Source organism: Macaca thibetana, chromosome 3, assembly GCF_024542745.1.
Source record: "Macaca thibetana thibetana isolate TM-01 chromosome 3, ASM2454274v1, whole genome shotgun sequence".
Taxonomy (NCBI): Eukaryota; Metazoa; Chordata; class Mammalia; order Primates; family Cercopithecidae; genus Macaca; species Macaca thibetana.
In genome coordinates, this window is record NC_065580.1 from 30521252 (window position 1) to 30540403 (window position 19152).

A 19152-nucleotide genomic window follows, 5' to 3' on the forward strand; every position below is an offset into this window, starting at 1 on the left:
TATACATATTTCTATCATAAAACCATGACACATTATTTGTTCACATGCTTTCCTCCCACGACCTTGTGTTCATGATGAGGGAGGTAGTGATGAGGTATTAGCTGATGCCTGGCATCCAATTGGTGCTGTACACAATGTACCAGTCAGGATAGGTTAAGTTATACTTCAGTTAACAAAACCCCCAGATATCAGTAGCACAATTCCTGTGCTACGGTGCAGGTATCAGTCACCTTCCTGAAACAGGCCCAGTCCTTTTACTGGGCCTGTCAGATTGGACAGATTAAGGGCCCTGCGCCATGGCATCCTCATTCCAGGACCTACACTAATGAACAGTTCCATAGGAAGCATTGCTGGTCACTGCACAGAGGGAAAAAGAAGGCCCCGCAGATTTCTCCAGCACTGAAATGCTCTCACGTAGAAATAACGCAAGCCACTACCACTCACAGCTCATTGGCCAGAACTAATGACATGGCCCCATCCAACCACAAGGGGGTGGTGGCACACAGATCACTTCAATTAAACTAAACCACTTGGAGGAGAGACTTAAGGTATAGGCTCTTCAATTGAAGGTTCAAAAATACCCCAAATTAGAGGCATGAGAATAAGAAAACATATCAAATATAAGAAATACGACTAGAAGAGGGTAACTACTGGCGTATGAAACTCTGAAACCAGAGAGAAAAAGCCAAATATATTTTTGAGAGTAGTACTATGCTAACAAAGTAATAGTCATATAAACCCCGCGAGCCACAAGGGAACCAACTTACCATGTACCCAGAAGGTGGGAAACTGGAAATACTTGATAAATAACACTAGTGACAACCACAGTGCAATAAATGAAAATGATGCTTAGCCCACAGGCTTCTAGGATAGTGACACTTTAAGAACACTCAGGAAGCAAAACTGGCTTAACAGAAGACACTATACTCCATTGTTTCGTTTTAGCAAAAGTAAATCAAATTAATACAATGATGCACATGCCCAGATGGGAGTGTAACTATATTGTCACAGGCAGAGGAGTGAATACAACTGTACATGGGACAGGGAGTACAAGTGTGGTGGATATAAGAAAAAAACAAAATAAAACAAAACAAAACAAAAAATCCCTCCAACTTTGAGTAAAGGCCAAGTTGCTTAGATCTGGGAGGGCAGAAATAATCATCTGTGTGGTGTAGACACTTTACCAACTGACTTTGAGAACAATCCGAATTAAGCATACTTTTTGGTGGGTGAAACATGCTGAAGAGTACAGAAGAAAAAGCTCATGGCCTCCTGGACTGACAGTCCTCTTCGTCCCAGAGACTCAAGGAGAGGGACTGGAAGTGGTGATCACTTTTCTTCTTTACAGATCTAGTCATGACAGGCCTGCAATAGTCGTGGCCTAGGCTCACACAGCTGGTTGATACAGGGCAGACCCAACTGCCTCTGCCCCAACTTCAGAGGTCTATTGATAATTATGTTTTAAACAAAGTGATTTAAGCACTTTCCTGCTCCAAAGTATTGAGATGTTAAACCTCAGGTCTAGAAATTAAGATCCTCCCTACCACAAATTTCAAGAGCAGAAGTCAACATGACACACAGTAGAAATACATATTCCACTTTATTAATTAGAAAAAATCATTTAAGCCACATGGTGGCCACAATGTCCATAACTTGAGTAGGCTTTGGTATCCCACCTCCCACTTCAGACCAATACACACTATGTTGGAGGAAGGACTTTAAAATGTAAAACAATGAGAAATGGGCACTGAACACTCCGTCCTCTCCCTCCCAAGACCCCACCCACACACCTCTTTAACTGCTATCCAAACATGGAGGAGCTCTTGTGGAAGAGAGGCTGAACACCAAATAATTGAGCATAAGACATTCAAGACTAAAGGAATCCCTGGCAGATGTTTAGGAAGCAGGGTTGAAAACATCACCATCTCCCAACAGTTGAAGTTGGGACATCTAAGAGATGTCAGAGCCATACTGCTGAGAAAAGCACAGCATACACCAGACCCTGGGGTAAGCTTCTGCGAGGTAAGGGCGAGATCAACCTATCTCACGGCCATAAGCAATCCATTCCCAGCAGTGCATTAAACAGTCCTTTTCTTTTTTTTTTTTTTTTTTGAGATGGAGTCTTTTGCTCTGTGGCCCAGGCTGGGTATAGCAGTGCGATCTCAACTCACTGTAACCTCTGGCCCTGGGTTCAAGCAATTCTCCTGCCTCAGCCTCCGAAATAGCTGGGATTACAGGCCTCTGCCACCACACCCAGCTAACTTTTGTATTTTTAGTAGAGACGGGGTTTTACCACGTTGGCGAGGCTGGTCTCGAACTCCTGACCTCAGGTGATCCACCCACCTCAGCCTCCCAAAGTGCTAGGATTACAGGCATGAGTGACCGGCCTAAACAGGCCTTGTCCAGGCAATGAGCATCCAGTTAGGCAGGTCCTTCAAGGCCTAGTAATAGTTAGTTCTCTGGTTACACTGGTGCTCCGCCTGCCTGCTAGGAATGGGATTCCCTTTTGGACATGTGTAGGTCAGTGTTCCAAAATATGGCCAGCACAGAAGGTCTTATCACATGCTTCTGGATGGATGGTCTGGAAGGCCCTTGGTGGGTTCTGTGTTGGCTAGTTGGCTTCTGGTGGTCCACGAGGTCCCAGGCGATGGGTTCTCTAGTAAGCCCTCTAGGGACTCCATCACTCTAACGAAGATGGAGAGTAGTGTCAGCACCACACCTAAGAGGTAGAGGTTCAACATATGCTTCATGGCTGAAAGGACCCTACTCTTCTGCAGAGAAGCACAGCTGCCTTCTCCTTCTGAAAGGCCTCTGAACCCTGAGGAAAAAGAGGAAAGGATTAATCTATAGCCTTTTGGGGGTATGCATGCATCCAGCCCTGACTCTTCTGTCCTCTCACGGGGCACAGGGACCAGGGGATGTTCTTGCACAGCAACTCTCCAAGAATATTTTACATTGCAAACTTCATGGCTACGGAGCCAGTCTTGCTTCTTGGACTAATTCAAGAACACTTCTTAAAACACTGACTTTCGGCCGGGCGCGGTGGCTCACGCCTGTAATCCCAGCACTTTGGAAGGCCGAGGCGGGCGGATCACAAGGTCAGGAGATCGAGACCATGGTGAAACCCCCTCTCTACTAAAAATAGAAAAAATTAGCCGGGCGCAGTGGCGGGCGCCTGTAGTCCCAGCTACTCGGGAGGCTGAGGCCAGAGAATGGCGTGAACCCGGGAGGCGGAGCTTGCAGTGAGCCGAGATTGCACCACTGCACTCCAGCCTGGGCGACAGAGCGAGACTCCGTCTCAAAACAAACAAACAAACAAACAAAAAACACTGACTTTCTTAGGCCAGGAGCGGTGGCTCACGTCTGTAATCCCAGCACTTTGGGTGGATCACCTGAGGTCAGGAGTTCGAGACCAGCCTGACCAACATGGTGAAACCCTGTCTCTACTACAAATACAAAAATCAGCCGGGCGTGGTGGCACATGCCTGTAATCCCAGCTACTCGGGAGGCTGAGGCAGAATCGCTTGAACCCGGGAGGCAGAGGTTGCAGTGAGCCAAGATCGCGCCATTGCACTCCAGCCTGGGCGACAAAAGCGAAACTCCGTCTCAAAAACAAACTTTTACTTTCTTGAAAACTTTGTTCCTGCAAGGCACAACAATGCACAACCCCTGTGCTACAGTGCAGGTATCAGTCACTTTCCTGAAATAGGCCCAGTCCTTTTGCAGGGGGGTGGTGGATAATGGGACATATAAGAACATGCCCTAGAGAAAGCAATCTGCCTAGAGGTCTCTCCCACATCACAGATTGGAGTTAACTAAACTTTCTGCAAGTCCAAATAACTCTTCGAGGGTCCAATCTATCAAATTCATTTATTTAACAAACATACCATGAACATCTTCAATGTGTTAGGTACCCTGGAATATACTAGGGCCACATGGAAAACCTTATAGACAAAGGGTAGTTACCACGCGATACGCTAAGTGTTGGGACAGGGAGGAGATGGTGAAGGTGCTTTGGGAAGGCATGGCAGGGATGGCCTAACTCAGCACCGGTGGGCATGGGATGGGCCACGTGGATCCTAGTTAGCGCCACCTCAGGACAAAACAGGGCTGACGGCTGACTGGGGACCCCGGATGGCGGGGGGTGGGGGGCGAGGAGAGAGGCTCCCGGCGGCGCACCCCCAGCCCTGGAACGCGAGGCTGCTAGCCCAGTCAGCACTCTGGCGATGGGGGTGGGGAGCCGGGGAAGCCCGCGGGCCGCTCACCTCCGGAGGAAGAGCAGGGAGTGGGTCGCCGGCTGTAGCAGGAGGTCGTGCAAGAGTCGGGAGGAAAGTCGGTTACTAAGCAGCAGCGCAGAAGCTTCCCGCCACAAAACTCACTGGAGACAAAAGCGCGGTCACCCGCAGAGCGCCGAGCAAAGCCACCGAGCCTCCGCCCCTTATAGCCGTGGGCCCGCCCCCGGAGGGCACGCGCAAGCGCACTGGAGGCCGCACGCACGCGCCGGGACGCACACGCCGGGACGCACGTCCGCGGCCCCGCCCCGCGGGCGAAGGGGTTTCGGGACTGTCCAAGGTGCTCTCCCGCGGAGCTGTTTCCAAAAGTACACGTCGTGCGGTTTTGAGTCATTGTGTTCTGGAGTGAGACGAGGCGTATGTATTAATCTCGACTAGCATCTCTGCTGTAGAAAACATTTGAAGGAGTCAGAGAGCACATATCCCTCGTCCCCAGTAGGTGAAAATCACCGACGGCCTTCGTGTAGGTGAAGCCCTGCAGTGGAGGGTGGGTTCTTCCCCAGAGATTTCGGCAAGCGCTAAATTGTCAGAGGGCACCAGACCCCTACCCACTCGTTATTTTCTTCAAAGACTGAAGAGCGGGTTTTGTTTCACTTCATAGACGTACCAAGATTCCAAATCCCGAGTTTCAGTTGCCATCGGTATCGCTGGAATGATGAGGCCCTTGTGCACCACATTAAGCTCTGCAAGCTCTACTTCCTATGAGAGTTTGTCGTGTCGTTTAAGAAAACGTGAAATACTCCTGGCCCTGGTGTGGGATCCTAACTGCATATGGGCAAGTCACTTGATATTTAAATGGGCCTCAGTTTTCTCATCTATAATGAAGACATTGGCCACTTTTTTCTTCTTTGTTTTTCTCCTTTTTTTTTTTCCTTGTTGTGTTGCCCAGGCTGGTCTCGAACTCCTGATCTCAAGCCATCCTCCAACCTCGGCCTCCCAAAGTGCTGGGGCTACAGGCGTGAGTCACTGCGCCCGGCCACTAGATGATTTTTAAGGGTGCTTTCGGCTTGAACTAAAGAACCAGGAGGTCACAGACCAGGCTTATGCCCAGATTTGGGGGCTGGGCTGCCTTACTAAGCACCCCCCACCCACTCAGCCAAGACTGTGCGGTCTGTCTTGAGAGCACGCAACCGGGGATCTCCGAAAGTAGAGTCCCGGAGAGACACTGGGAATGGGGAGGACCCCCGGGAAGGGATGTACAGGCCGCGGAAAGGAAGGCCACTGGTGGCTTTAGAACTGGCGGTTCCGTGTACCCGGGTCAAGTTCCCGTGCCGGATGGGAAAGAACCCTGTGACTTTCCACATCTCAGCGAGCTCGGCGGGCTCTGCTGAACAAGAGCTGTTGCACGGGAAGGGAGGAGCCAATCCCCACTGCGACCTTTCCCCTCCTTTCCTGGCTGGCTGGCTGTGGTCTCTCGGGAATGAGGGGGTGGGGAAGCCGGGAAAGCAGAAGGTTGGGGCTGGAGGCCTGCTGGCAGGCAGGCAGACATTTGGAACCAACTTTCCTGCTCAGTCCGCAGAACTTTTGGTCCTTCGCTATACCAGAGTTTCGTCTGTTTTTTTGCTTGACTCTGTGACCCTTCTCTCACACTGTTATTAAATAGGTCTCAAGCTGCGAAATCAGTGCCAGATCCAAACGCCACTACTTTGCCAGGTGAAGGCCTTGGGCGAACCCTTTAACCTTCTTGTAATTTGGTTTCCTCGGCTGTTATGTGAGATCATAACAGTCTTAGCCTGGATATTAAATGAATTAATCCATATAAAGCACTTAGAACAATGCCTGGCACATAGAAAACATTCCATGAGTGTTAGCATTATCTGTATCATCAACTACAAAATTCCCAGTGAGGGGTTTTGCTCATTCATTAGCAGCGTAGGCTTGGTGAATGAATGTGGGAATTCTACAATGACCCTTTGGCTTCTACTTAGTTTGAATTCTAAATTTATACTTCACACAGCTGGAAGAAGGGATGGGCACCTCTCCAACAATTCTTTCTCCCCATATTCACTGCCACTGTCTAAAGGTCATGCCAGTTGGAAATAAGAAGAGTTTGGGTGAGGGCAGCTCTATGCTTTTCCATCTGTCAGCTACAAATGTAGCTAACTGCATCAGGATTTAGTCCTGCTTTCAACACCTTGGCCAGGCTAACTGACCCCTTTGAATTTTAGTTTCTTAATCTGTAAAATGAGGAAAATAATTGTGAAACAGGGTTGTTGTGAGGCTTGGAAATAATGCACATAAAGAGTATGTCATGTATGCTCAATAAATAGTAGCTATTATTTTGCTAAAAAGTGTAAAGCCAGATTCTTGTTGTAAATAAGCTTGTCACCTGGTTGAGTAAACAAGACCTGAATAAGAGAAGATAACTAACAACCCAAGGCAGTGTGGGGTAGAGCTTAGAAGTAAGTACCTAACTAGGGTAGTAATGTTTTGCTTGGGGAACTGGGATTTTAACATTCACTATGGTTATTTAAAAAAAAAAAAAAAAAAAGCCGAGCGTGGTGGCTCGCGCCTGTAATCCCAGCACTTTGAGAGGCTGAGGCAGGCAGATCGCCTGATGTCGTGAGTTCGAGACCAGGCTGACCAACATGGAGAAACCCCATCTCCACTAAAAATATAAAATTAGCCAGGCATGGTGGGACATGCCTGTAATCCCAGCTACTCGGGAGGCCAAGGCAGGAGAATCACCTGAACCTGGGAGGCAGAGGTTGCACTGAGCTGTGATCAAGCCATTGCACTCCAGCCTGGGCAACAAGAGCGAAACTCCGTCTCAAAAAAAAAAAAAAAAAAAGACAGTGGAAACAAAATAATCATTCTTCAAGTAACTGATATGTGCTGAACATTTTGCTAAATGCTTTACATGTATTATTTAATTTTTCTTTTTCTTTTTTTTTTTTTTTTTTTTGAGTCTCGCTCTGCCGCCCAGGCTGGAGCGCAGTGGCACGATCTTGGCTCAATGCAATCTCTGCCTCCCAGGTTCATGCCATTCTCCTGCCTCAGCCTCCCGAGTAGCTGGGACTATAGGCGCTCGCCACCATACCCGGCTAATTTTTTGTATTCTTTAGTAGAGACGGGGTGTCACTGTGTTAGCCAGGATGGTCTCGATCTCCTGACCTCGTAATCCATCCGCCTCGGCTTCCCAAAGTGCTAGGATTACAGGCGTGAGCCACCACTCCCGGCCTATTTAATTTTTCTAATGATGCTATGAGGTAGGTATTATTGCCTCTCTTCTTTATTTGTTGTTGTTATTGTTGTTGAGAAAGGGTCTTACTCTGTTTTCCAGACTGGAGTATAGTGGCATGATCACTGCTCACTGCAGCCTTGACTTACTGGGCTCAAGCTATCCTCCCATCTCAGCCTCCTGAGTAGCTGGGACTACAGGCAAACATCACCACACCCAGCTAATTTATTTATTTATTTATTTATTTATTTATTTATTTAGCTCGTTCTTTCTTTCTCTCTCTCTCTTTTCCTTTCTTTTCTTTCCTTTTTTTCTTTCTTTTTTTTTGTAGAGATGGGGTCTCTCCATGCTGCCCTGACTGGCCTCAAACTCATGAGTTCTAGCAGTCCTCCCACCTCAGCCTCCCAAAGTGCTGGGATTACAGGTGTGAGCCACCGTACCCAACCTTCTTTATTTGTTAACTATGCTTTTTCCTCCAGAGGAAGAAAAGACTTTCTTCACCTAGTCTTTTACTCATCTTTCACATCTCAATTCAAACATATTTCCTCTGGTCACCCTTGCTGACCCTAAGGCCCTGTTCCAGGCTCCAGTGGCATGATAGACATTTCTCTCCCAATATGTTACTTTGGCCTTAGTTGTATTAATGTCTGCATCCCTTCAAAAGCCTGAAAAGTCAGTGAAAGGAGTGTTTGGTCTGATTTTGTTTCCATTCCATCTCCAGCAGCTAGCATGAAATAGTAGGCTTTTGATAAATATTTATTGATTGAAGGAATAAATGAATGAATATTTTACCCAGTATCTTCAGTGAGTACCCATTGTTTCACCAAGGAAAGGTAGATAAGGGCCCCAAGACAAGCCGTTTTCAGGCTCTACCTCCTCCTTGGAACTGCAACCAAGGAAAGCTTTTTATAAGCTGCCCTTTCCCCAAAGCCCCTAAAAAGAAGTGATTCTGAAGTCAACCCACACAAGAGTACCATACTAAGAACACAAGTATTTTCACAAATTTGATCTTATCATCCAGTGGTCATTTAAAGAACATGTACTTACATTTCTGGTAAGTATAAACTGGTACATTCTGTATGGAAATCAATTTGTCAGTAATTGTTTCCCTGACCCCCGCTTTTTTTTAAAAAACACCTCAAGACCATTGAGGTGTTAAAAAAGACCACTGAGTACCATTTGGCAATATCTGTAAAAATAAAAGCATACACATGCCCTTTAGCCCAGAATTCCATTTTTAGGATTTATCCTTACAGACAGACTTCCACATGTAGAGAATGGAGTATGTAAAGGTAGTTGTTACAGCACTGTTTGTGATAGTAAAAGAATGGAAAAAACAGCCCATCGATAGAGAACTGGTTAAATAAAAGATGGTGCATTCAGACAGCGAATTACCATAAAGCCAGAAAAAAGAGAGTAAGTTCTGTACTTATTGACAAGATCTCTACAATATATTGTTAAATGAAAAGGGTATATAGTATGTGTACGGTATGCTACAGTTTATGTTAAAATGAACATAAAAAATAGAATACAATGAGACACCACCTCACACTCACTAGGATGGCTATAACACAAACAAGCAAAAAAACCCAGAAAAGAACAAATGTTGATGAAAATGTAGAGAAAATAGAACCCTCATGCGTTGCTGTTAGAATGTAAAATAGTGCAGCTGCTTTAGAATAGTTCCTCAAAAAGTTAAACATAGAATTACCATATGATCCAGCAATTTCGCTCCTAAATATATATCCAAGTGAACTGAAGATGTATGTTCACACACAAATGCTTATACACAAATGTTCATAGCAGCATTATTCATAATAACCAAAAAAGTAGAAACAACCCAAATATCCATCAACTGACTAAAGGATAAACAAAATGTGATACAATGGAATATTATTTAGCCATAAAAAATGAAGTATTGACACATGCTATAATATGGATGCACCTGAACACATTATGCTAAGTGAAAGAAACCAGAAACAAGAGGGCACATATTGTATGATTCCACTTATGTGAAATGTCAGAATAGGCAAATCCAGGGCCGGGCATAGTGGCTCCCACCTGTAATCCCAGCACTTTGAGGATCCCAGCACAGAGACCGAGGTGAGCAGATCACTGGAGGTGAGGAGTTTGAGACCAGCCTGCCAACATGGTGAAACCCTGCCTCTACAAAAAAAAACAAAAATTAGCCGGGTATGATGGTGCTGACCTGTAGTCCCACCTACTCGGGAAGCTGAGACAGGAAAATTGCTTGAACCCAGGAGGCAGAGGTTGCAGTGAGCTGAGATCACACCACTGTACTCCAGCCTGGGCAACAGAGTGAGACTGTCTCAAAAAAAAAAAAAAAAAAAGGCAAATCCACAGAGACAGAAAGTAGGTAAGTGGTTGCCAGGGGCTGGTGGAGAGGGGACTGGGGAATGACTGCTAGTAGGTACAGGGTGGTTTTTTTTGGTGTGTGGGCTGTTGATGAAATGTTCTAAAATTAGACAGTGCTGACAGTTATACAGTTATACAAGTCTGTGAATATACTTAACCATTGACTTGCATACTTTAAAATGGTGGATTCTGATATGTGAACTTTATCTAAATAAAGTCATTTTTTTTTAAAGGAGGGCAAGTTGAAGACATCTTCAGATGACAAACAAAAGCAGAGTTAGCTGCCATAGGCCCTTACCATGGAAACTACTGAAGAATGAACCTAAGACACAAGAAAACTGAACCCAAAAGGAAATAGGGAAATGCAAGAAAAAATGGTAAGGAAATATTTACAAAACATATGGATGTATCTAAACAAATTATGACTATGCAAAACTATTTTTAGTAATAATGGTTGATTTGGAAAAGTAACAATAACAAGATAAACTTAAAAATTGGTAAACATTTCAGATGGGAACAGTGAGCAAAGATAAAATTTAGTATGTTTTTATTTGGAAGGAAAGTAAATATTGATTAATTTTAGACTTTTTTTTTTTTTTTTTTTTTGAGACAGAGTCTTGCTCTATTGCCCAGGCTGTAGTATAGTGGTATGATCTTAGCTCACTGCAACCTCCACCTCCTAGGTTCAAGCAATCCTCCTGCCTCAGTCCCCCTAGTAGCTGGGATTACAGGCATGTGCCACCATGCCCAGCTAACTTTTATATATATATTTTTAGTAGAAACAGGGTTTCACCACGTTGGCCAGGCTAGTCTTAAACTCCCGGCCTCAGGTGATCCATCCGCCTCAGCCTCCCAAAGTGCTGGGATTACAGGTGTGAGCCACCACGCCTGGCCTTTTTTTTTTTTGAGACAGAGTCTTGGTCTTGTCACCCAGGCTGGAATGCAGTGGTGCAATCTCGGCTCACTGCAACCTCTGCCTCCCAGGTTCAAGTGATTCTCCTGCCTCAGCCTCCCGAGTAGCTGGGATTACAGGCGCCTACCACCACGCCCAGCTAAATTTTGTATTCTTAGTAGAGATGAGGTTTCACCATGTTGGCCAGGCTGCTCCCAAACTCCTGGCCTCAAGTGATCTACTTGAAGTGATCCACTGCCTCAGCCTCACAAAGTGCTGGGATTACAGGTGTAAGCCACCATGCCCAGCCAATTTTAGACTTTTAAGTCCGTATATTAAAATGTTAAGAGTTGGTTGGGCGCAGTGGCTCACACCTATAATCCCAGAACTTTGGTAGGCCAAGGCGGGTGGATTAGTTGAGGTCAGGAGTTCAAGACCAACCTTATTAAATAAATAAATAAATAAATACATTTATATTTATTATTATTATTTTTTTTTTTGAGACAGAGTCTCACTCTGTCACCCAGGCTGGAGTGCAGTGGTGTGATCTCAGCTCATTGCAACTTCCGCCTCCCGGGTTCAAGCGATTCTCCTGCCTCAACCTCCTGAGTAGCTGATTTACAGGTGCCAGCCACCACACCCAGCTAATTTTTGTATTTTTTTTTAGTAGAGATGGGGTTTTACCATGTTGGCCAGGCTGGTCTCAAACTCCTGACCTCAGGTGATCCACCTGCCTCAGCCTCCCAAAGTGCTGAGATTACAGGCATGAGCCACCGCGCCTGGCCAAAAAAAATTAAAATGTTAAGGGTAGCTCTTCCTCTTCCTTCCCTTCCTGTACAATTCCGTCTTCAAGCCATTAGGTAAAATAGTACAAAGTGTCTACAATGAAGAGGAGAACCGGTGGCCCAGAGCAGAATGTCACTTTTATTCACTATTATGTCCTCAGTGTCTGAAACATGTTCACTCAATATTTGGCTTGCTCTGTCACTTCCTTCTGGACTCTGATCAAATGTCGTTTCTCAGGGAGGCTTTCCTAATCATTTCATGTACAGCAACACTCAACACCTACTCTTCTCCTTTACCCTGTTTTATTTTTTCTTCATAGTACTCAACACTATTTTATATTTATTTGTTGATTATCTGTCTTCCTCTGCTAGAATGTAGCTCCTTGAGAACAAGGACTCAGACTATTGTGTCAATTACTGTGTTCCTAAACCCAGAACAGTGCCTTCCATGTAGTACATGCTCAACAAATATTGTTGAATGAATGAATCATGTTTGTGTATCTGAGATATTTTATAACTGAAAGGAACATGCCAAGCATGGTGGCTGATGCCTGTAATCTCAGCACTTTGGGACGCTGATGTGGGAGCATTGCTTGAGCCCAAGAGTTCAAGACCAGCCTAGGCAACATGACAAAACCCCGTCTCAAAAAAAATTAATAATAATAACGGAGCAGCTGATCAATTTCTAATTCTATTTATTGATGTTTGTTGCACAGCATTTTTACAATGATCATCTCTGGGTGATATGATAATGAACTCCTTTTTCCCTCCTATTTTCTCCCATGTGCATCTGTTACTTTTACCATCAGAGAAAAAAATTAAAATTTACTAACATTTTGTAAATTTACAGCTTGAGCAACATGGTGACAATGAAGGGAAAACAAACCCAGGAGTTTGGATGGGGAAATTGGGTCAAGAGCTTGGAGCAGCTAGTGGGAAGTGGGAGTGGAGTGGGAGGGCCTGGCAGTATGGCACCAGAGGAAGGTGCCCACAGAGAGTTGGCCCTGGAAAATGGGCAGAGGGCAAACAAGGCAAGCAGTGACTTCTTCACCTCCCACCTGAGCCAGCAACCTAAATTCTGAGTCTGGTTGTGGCACTGACTAACCACTCACCTGGGGCCAGTCACTTCTTCAGGCCTCAGTTTCCTCATCTGTGAAGCACAGGGCTGAGGGAGACAAGCTGTCTCTCTCAGAGCCTTTCTACCTAAGAGGTGGGTGGTCCTAGAACCTGCACTGAGAAGCTGTGGTATGGGTGGCGGACTCCCACCAACACAGCAGGCCTCTGCTCTCAAGCTCTGTTTGGGAAATACTGGATGAACAATGTGGAATAGGAGAAAAACAGTATTCAAAACTATATGGGCCCTTTAAGTTAACCATGATAAATACATAGAGAGAGAGAGAGTCTGACAGTATATCTACTCTTAAATAGTAACATTTTTTACCGGGCAGGGTCCTCTTATTCTTTAGTCACAATAAGCACAGTTCCTGGGGCCTATAGACTTTTCAAGGACTCTCAAACATATTTGAGATATAGAAAACAAAATATATTGACTTCCAAAAAATTTAAATGACAAAACTAAAATTCACAAACATTTAATCAAAGGTCTGCAAAATATATGTTAACTAGACAGTTTCTTTTTTTTTTTTTTGAGACTGAGTTTCGCCTAGGGTCACCCAGGCTGGAGTGCAGTGGCACGATCGCGACTCACTGCAACCTCCACCTTCCAGGTTAAAGCAATTCTCCTGCCTCAGCCTCTTGAGTAGCTGGGATTACAGCTGCCTATCACCACGTCTGGCTAATTTTTTTGTATTTTTAGTAGAGATGGGATTTCACCATGTTGGTGAGGCTGGTTTTGAACTCTTGGCCTCAAGTGATCCACCCGCCTCAGCCTCCCAAAGTGCAAGGATTACAGGCATGAGCCACCGCGCCTGGCCAACTAGACAGTTTCAACTAGCATAGTAACTTCAGATGTGAGATGTGGGCTCATCTTAACATGATGGAGTATCCTATAGAAGGCATATCTGGGGCCTGTGGAAGTAAAGTGAGAATGGGGTGGATTATGGAGGTTTGATAGTTTCCTGAGTTTCAGTTTTTCTGCTATGAGCATGTATTATGAGAAGAAGAAAAAGTATTCAATGAATGTTTTGAAAAAGTATGTAAATAAAAAAACCTTAGGAAAGATTTGGGGTGAAGAAGTCCCTATTTTCTCATCTCAATAAAGGCTTGGGGACAGTCCTCTGTCTTATGGAGTTAATTAGAATCAAAAAGGAAACTCACTGGAGACATGTATTTAAGAGTTTACTCATTCTGTGCTGTTCTCCAAGTTATTTCCATTTAGCAGTTTAGGATAAATCTGTGTATTGACACGTTGCTCTCTTTTTCCTTCATGGAACCATAAAATCATTGAATGTTAGAACATAGAGGGAGCTTTCCTCCTTGCTGTCACCTTCTCTTGGCGGTCACAGCGGGCTCTCTGAGCATAGGAGAGCCCAGGTTAGCCGCAAAAGGGCCAGGCTCAAATGAGCTCCATTGCTGCCTGGTAGATGGCGGAGGTGCTACCAGAGGAGAGAGGTGTCTTGCTCCTGGCAGGGAGGCAGAGTCCGAGTCTATGGGTTGGGAGACAATGGGGTTCTCCTGGTGTCTATGCTGTTGTCATTCACAATTACAACAGCTGCTCTTCCCTCTGCTGCATGTGTTCACTGACACATGCCCTACCTTTACACACATGTGTGTGCACATGGGCACATTTTCTCTCCGCCTAGACAGCTGGCACCTCTCCCCCAGACACAGATGCCCAGACATTTCTGCCGCCAGCCAACTCACTCCGTGGCTCTGCTCCAACTCGGCTAGAGCAGGGCAGGGGGCTGTTCCTGCTGCCTCTTATCTTAGCCAAGAAGGACAGTGGCTGTTGTCAGGAGAGGGGGTAATGAGCGGTAGAGGACAACTGGTCTTTGAGGAGACTCCCACCCTTTTCTCCTTCTCCCAGTGACCCCTCCTCCTTTGGCTAAAGGACTGGAGAAAAAGCTGTCCAGGGCCAGGCGCAGTGGCTCAAGCCTGTAATCCCAGCACTTTGGGAGGCCGAGATGGGCGGATCACAAGGTCAGGAGATCGAGACCATCCTGACTAACCTGGTGAAACCCCGTCTCTACTAAAAAATACAAAAAACTAGTCGGGTGAGGTGGCGGGTGCCTATAGTCCCAGCTACTCGGGAGGCTGAGGCAGGAGAATGGCGTAAACCCAAAAGGCGGAGCTTGCAGTGAGCTGAGATCCGGCCACTGCACTCCAGTTTGGGTGAGAGAGCGAGACTCCGTCTCAAAAGAAAAAAAAAAAAAGAAAAAGCTGTCCAGTCAGAATCCCTCCTGTCAACGATGAAGGCCCAAAGCCCTACCCACACCAAACCCCTCAGCCCCTCGCCTAACAGATCCTGAAAGTCAGCTATAACTGTTGGTGTCTCAGGCTCCCAGCTTTCCCATTTGACCCTGAAAACCTCCCCAGTCCCCCATCCTGGATTCTTTTGCATGTTGGAGAATCACATGCTGATACGGCGTTCGATGTTTATACCTCTCAGTTTATAAGCATGTTCCGTCTAGAGAATGTCTTGTGTATTTTCTTAAAAGTTCTTACTAGGGACTCCAGAGGGGGTCCCTTTTGAAAAACTACTCACTGAGTGCAGTGTTCACTGTTCGGGTGATGGGTTCACTAGAAACCCGTTATGCAATATACTCGTGTAACAAATCTGCACATGTGCCCACTGAATCCAAAATAATTTTTTTTTTTTTTCGAAACGGAGTCTTGCTCTGTCACCCAGGCTGCAGTGCAGTGGTGTGATCTTGGCTCACTACAACCTGTGCCTCCTGGGTTCAAGTGATTCTTCTGCCTCAGCCTCCTGAGTAGCTGTGGTTACAGGAACCTGCCACCATGCCTGGCTGATTTTTATATTTTTAGTAGAGACAGGGTTTTGCCATGTTGGCCAGGCTGATCTCAAACTCCTGAATTCAAGTGATCCACCCGCCTTGGCCTCCCAAAGTGTTGGGATTACAGGTGTGAGCCACCGCACTCGGCCAAAATAAAATTTTAAAAATGTATTGTAAGCATCATCCTTATTCATTGATCGTCTCTGTTAATTAATTATTTCCTTTAACTTTGAGAGGGTTGTTTTAAGATTTAAATATATATTTGCTTCTCAGTCTGTGCCTTGTGCAAACTAGATGCTCAGTTGTTATCAGTGGACCAATCTATTACTCACATGCACTAAAGATCAGTAAACCAGGCTGGGTGCAGTGGCTCACGCCTGTAATCCCAGCACTTTGGGAGGCCAAGGCAGTTGGATTACCTGAGGTCAGGAGCTTGAGACCAGCCTGGCCAACATAGTGAAACCCCATCTCTAGTAAAAATACAAAAATTAGCTGGGTGTGGTGGCACACGCTTGTAGTCCCAGCTACTCGGGAGGCTGAGGCAGGAGAATCACTTGAACCTGGGAGACAGAGGTTGCAGTGAGCTGAGGTTGTGCCACTGCACTCCAGCCTGGGTGACAGAGCGAGACTCTGTCTCAAAAAAAAAAAAAAAAAAATCAGTAAGCCAACCCCACCCCTGAGCTAACTAAATTCTCCAGCTAGACTGAACCTGCCTATCCCACCTATATCATCAAATTCAGCCTCAGCCACTGCCCAGCCTGGGGCATTGGGCAAACTTCTTCGCTTCTCCAGCCTTAGGATCCTTGTGAAAACAGACTGAGCTTGATAATGGCTCCAAGCATTCCTTATAGCTGATTAGATTCTATAACTAAGTGCTTCTATAGAGTCTTTGTAGCCTCAGTTCCTCAGCCTTCTGGAATTAAATCACCATTGTTCCTTGCCACTTCTCTATCTGTACAACAGGGAGAAATCAGGGAGAAGGAGGAATAGAGGGATGTGGAGAATCTTCCTTCATAGCAAGGAAAATGAGCAGCTTGGGTACTAGCTCTAAAAGGGAGTTCTACCCAAAATAAGGAGCTCAGTGCATCATGGGATATATACTGCCCGTGGGGCTCTGAGTATGTAAATCAGGATAGGTATGTGTATATTAGGGCAAATGTGTGTACCCTAGGAACCTTTGCACCTGTCAGTGACCTCAGGCCTGTTGATGTTCTCATTGTTCATGTGACTCCTAGTACCCCCAGGGCCTGGGCCTGGTTGTGCGCTGCTTTCACAGCCTCCTGGGGTAGGTCTGTGAGTCAGGAGGCATGTGACTCTTGGTGGTTTTGTGTACCTGAGACTGTGTGTTGGCCTCATCACTGCAGGAAGTTCAGGTTCTTTGGTTGGCTTAGTGAATTACCCAGGAAACAGTAGACATGGTCTGGCTGAGCTCCCCTATGTTTTCCAAGCCAAGGAAGGAGGGAAATGCCCTTCCTGCCCTCCTAAAGGTCAGCATACTCTTCCCACAAAGGGGGCACACTATGAAAAGCCACCCTTGTCTCCTGAGGATGAGGCTTCACTTATGAGGCCCCTAGGGGGAAGTGTGTAAAGCCAAAGTCATTCCAAGATCTGGAGACAGGGCAAAGGCTGGTAACCAAGCATAGTAACCAGGCCTGCAGTTGGCTAAGCCCCAGAGTCACATCACCTGGAAAAGCTATTTTTATGTGCCAGACAAGACTGAGAAGTTGCCGCTGTCATCAGAGCCCAGGTTTCCCCTAACTTTGTCCCAGAGGCTGGGCGACTGTGACCCACCCATCAGGGAAGAACAGAGAGCTGGCCTTGCTCCAGGTAGGCCCTTTCCCTTCTCCTCCTCCTCTGGCTCTCTCCCCAACTCTGCTGTTGGGAGACTGCTGTCTACCTGTAGAGTTGGATTTCCTCCTCAAAGGGTAGCTTCCCAGCAAAGCCACATTCCTACTTCCAAAGCAGGGAACTCACCAGTGTATACTTCCGGATTTTCCTGTCTACTTTCCCTAACTTGGGACATCTGATCGTTCTGCCAGGCCATGCAGCAGCTCCTTTCCTGTCCTCCTGTGCATCTGAAAAAGGCTTAAGCCAGCTCTGCAGCTGAGCCCTTTGCATTTTCTAAGTCCCCCTTCACATACCTGAGGTCTGCTTGTCTTCATATGGTCCCCAATGTACTCTTGGAAAATTAATATGTTAGTGTTACAGCTCTTTGAGAATTTGTCTAGCAGGTCTTTGGGTCTTCACTGGAAAGCCCCTTAAAAAAATTAACATGTTAAATTCCAGGAAAGGCATCTCTCTATTAGCCCCCACTTATTCTTTCATTTATTCATTCTGCATTTATTTAGCATTATCATTTTTCTATTGAAGATTTCATGCTTTTCTTATCTATTTCCCAAGTTCCTAATATATTAAGAAATTGAGGCCGGGCACGGTGGCTCACGCCTGTAATCCCAGCACTTTGGGAGGCCGAGGTGAGTGGATCACGAGGTCAGGAGTTCAAGACCAGCCTGGCCAAGATGGTGAAACCCTGTCTCTACTAAAAATACAAAAAAATTAGCCAGGCATGGTGGCACGCGCCTGTAATGCCAGCTACTCTAGAGGCTGAGGCAGAGAATTGCTTAAAACTTGGAGGGGCAGAGGTTGCCGTGAGCCAAGATCGCGCCACTGCACTCCAGCCTGGGCAACACAGCAAGACTCCATCTCAAAAAAAAAAAAAAAAAAAAGAAAGAAATTGAGACCTTGTTATTGTACTTACGAAAATATTTCCCTGCCTATTTGCTTTTAGTTTTTTTGTTTTGTTTTGTTTTGTTTTTCTTTGAGACAGAGTCTCACTTTGTCGCCCAGGCTAGAGTGCAGTGGCATGATCTCAGCTCACTGCAACCTCTGCCTCCTGGGTTCAAGCAATTCTCCTGTCTCAGCCTCCTGAGTAGCTGGGAGTGCAGGTGAGTGCCGTGATGCCAGCCAATTTTTGTATTTTTAGTAGAGATGGGGTTTCACCATGCCAGGCTGGTCTCAAACTCCTGACCTCAAGTGATCCATCCGCCTTGGCCTCCCAAAGTGTTGGGATTACAGGCATGAGCCACCATGCCCGGCTGCTTTTAGTTTTTTGTAAATAATTTTTACTATTTAGTAGTAGAGATTGGGTCTTGCTATGTTACCCAGACTGGTCTTGAATTCCTGGGTTCAAGCAGTCCTCCTGCCTCAGCCTCCCAAAGTGCTGGGATTACAGGCACGAGCCACAACACCTGGCCTATTTGCTTTCAATTTTGTTTATGACTATTTTCTTCTTTTTCACAGTCATTTATTCAACAACTATTGATTAAATGTCAACTATGAAAAACCCACTGGGCAAGGCATTTTGGAAACTGAACTTCTTGCCTTTAGGACACTTATTCCCTCCTACCTCTTAATTATTTAACTGATAGATCTGAAAGCTTGATAGTATCATCACACCCTTAGATGACAAGGCTTTGGGCCTTATCACTCAAATCACTTAAGTTTATATATGACTCGCGTATAATAAAAGTTAAAAATTAATAAAAACGGCCAGGCGCAGTGGCTCACATCTGTAATCTCAGCAGTTCGGGAGGCCAAGGTGGGCAGATCACCTGAGGTCAGGAGCTCAAGAGCAGCCTGACCCACATGGTGAAACCCCGTCTTTACTAAAAATAAAAAAATTAGCTGCGCATGGTGGCAGATGCCTGTAATC

At 45.8% G+C, this 19152-nt stretch overlaps 1 protein-coding gene and 1 non-coding gene across 2 annotated transcripts; one reads left to right on the forward strand and one right to left on the reverse strand.

The window, feature by feature from the left end:
- Window positions 1-1581: 1581 nt before the first annotated feature.
- Window positions 1582-4454, reverse strand: HILPDA (hypoxia inducible lipid droplet associated). Its single transcript, XM_050782587.1, has 2 exons — window positions 4266-4454; window positions 1582-2818 (listed from the first exon to the last, which is right to left on the reverse strand). Exon 2 carries the CDS (start codon window positions 2748-2750, stop codon window positions 2559-2561), a length of 192 nt encoding a protein of 63 aa, XP_050638544.1. The 5' UTR covers window positions 2751-2818; window positions 4266-4454; the 3' UTR covers window positions 1582-2558.
- A 13183-nt stretch (window positions 4455-17637) lies between these two features.
- Window positions 17638-17699, forward strand: LOC126951806 (U7 small nuclear RNA). The gene has a single exon (XR_007724661.1). It is a non-coding gene; the product is annotated as a U7 small nuclear RNA (small nuclear RNA).
- Window positions 17700-19152: the final 1453 nt, after the last annotated feature.

Coding starts and splice junctions, on each gene's coding strand:
- HILPDA (XM_050782587.1), bottom strand. CDS start 2,750: ATGAAGCATATGTTGAACCTCTACCTCTTAGGTGTGGTGCTGACACTA.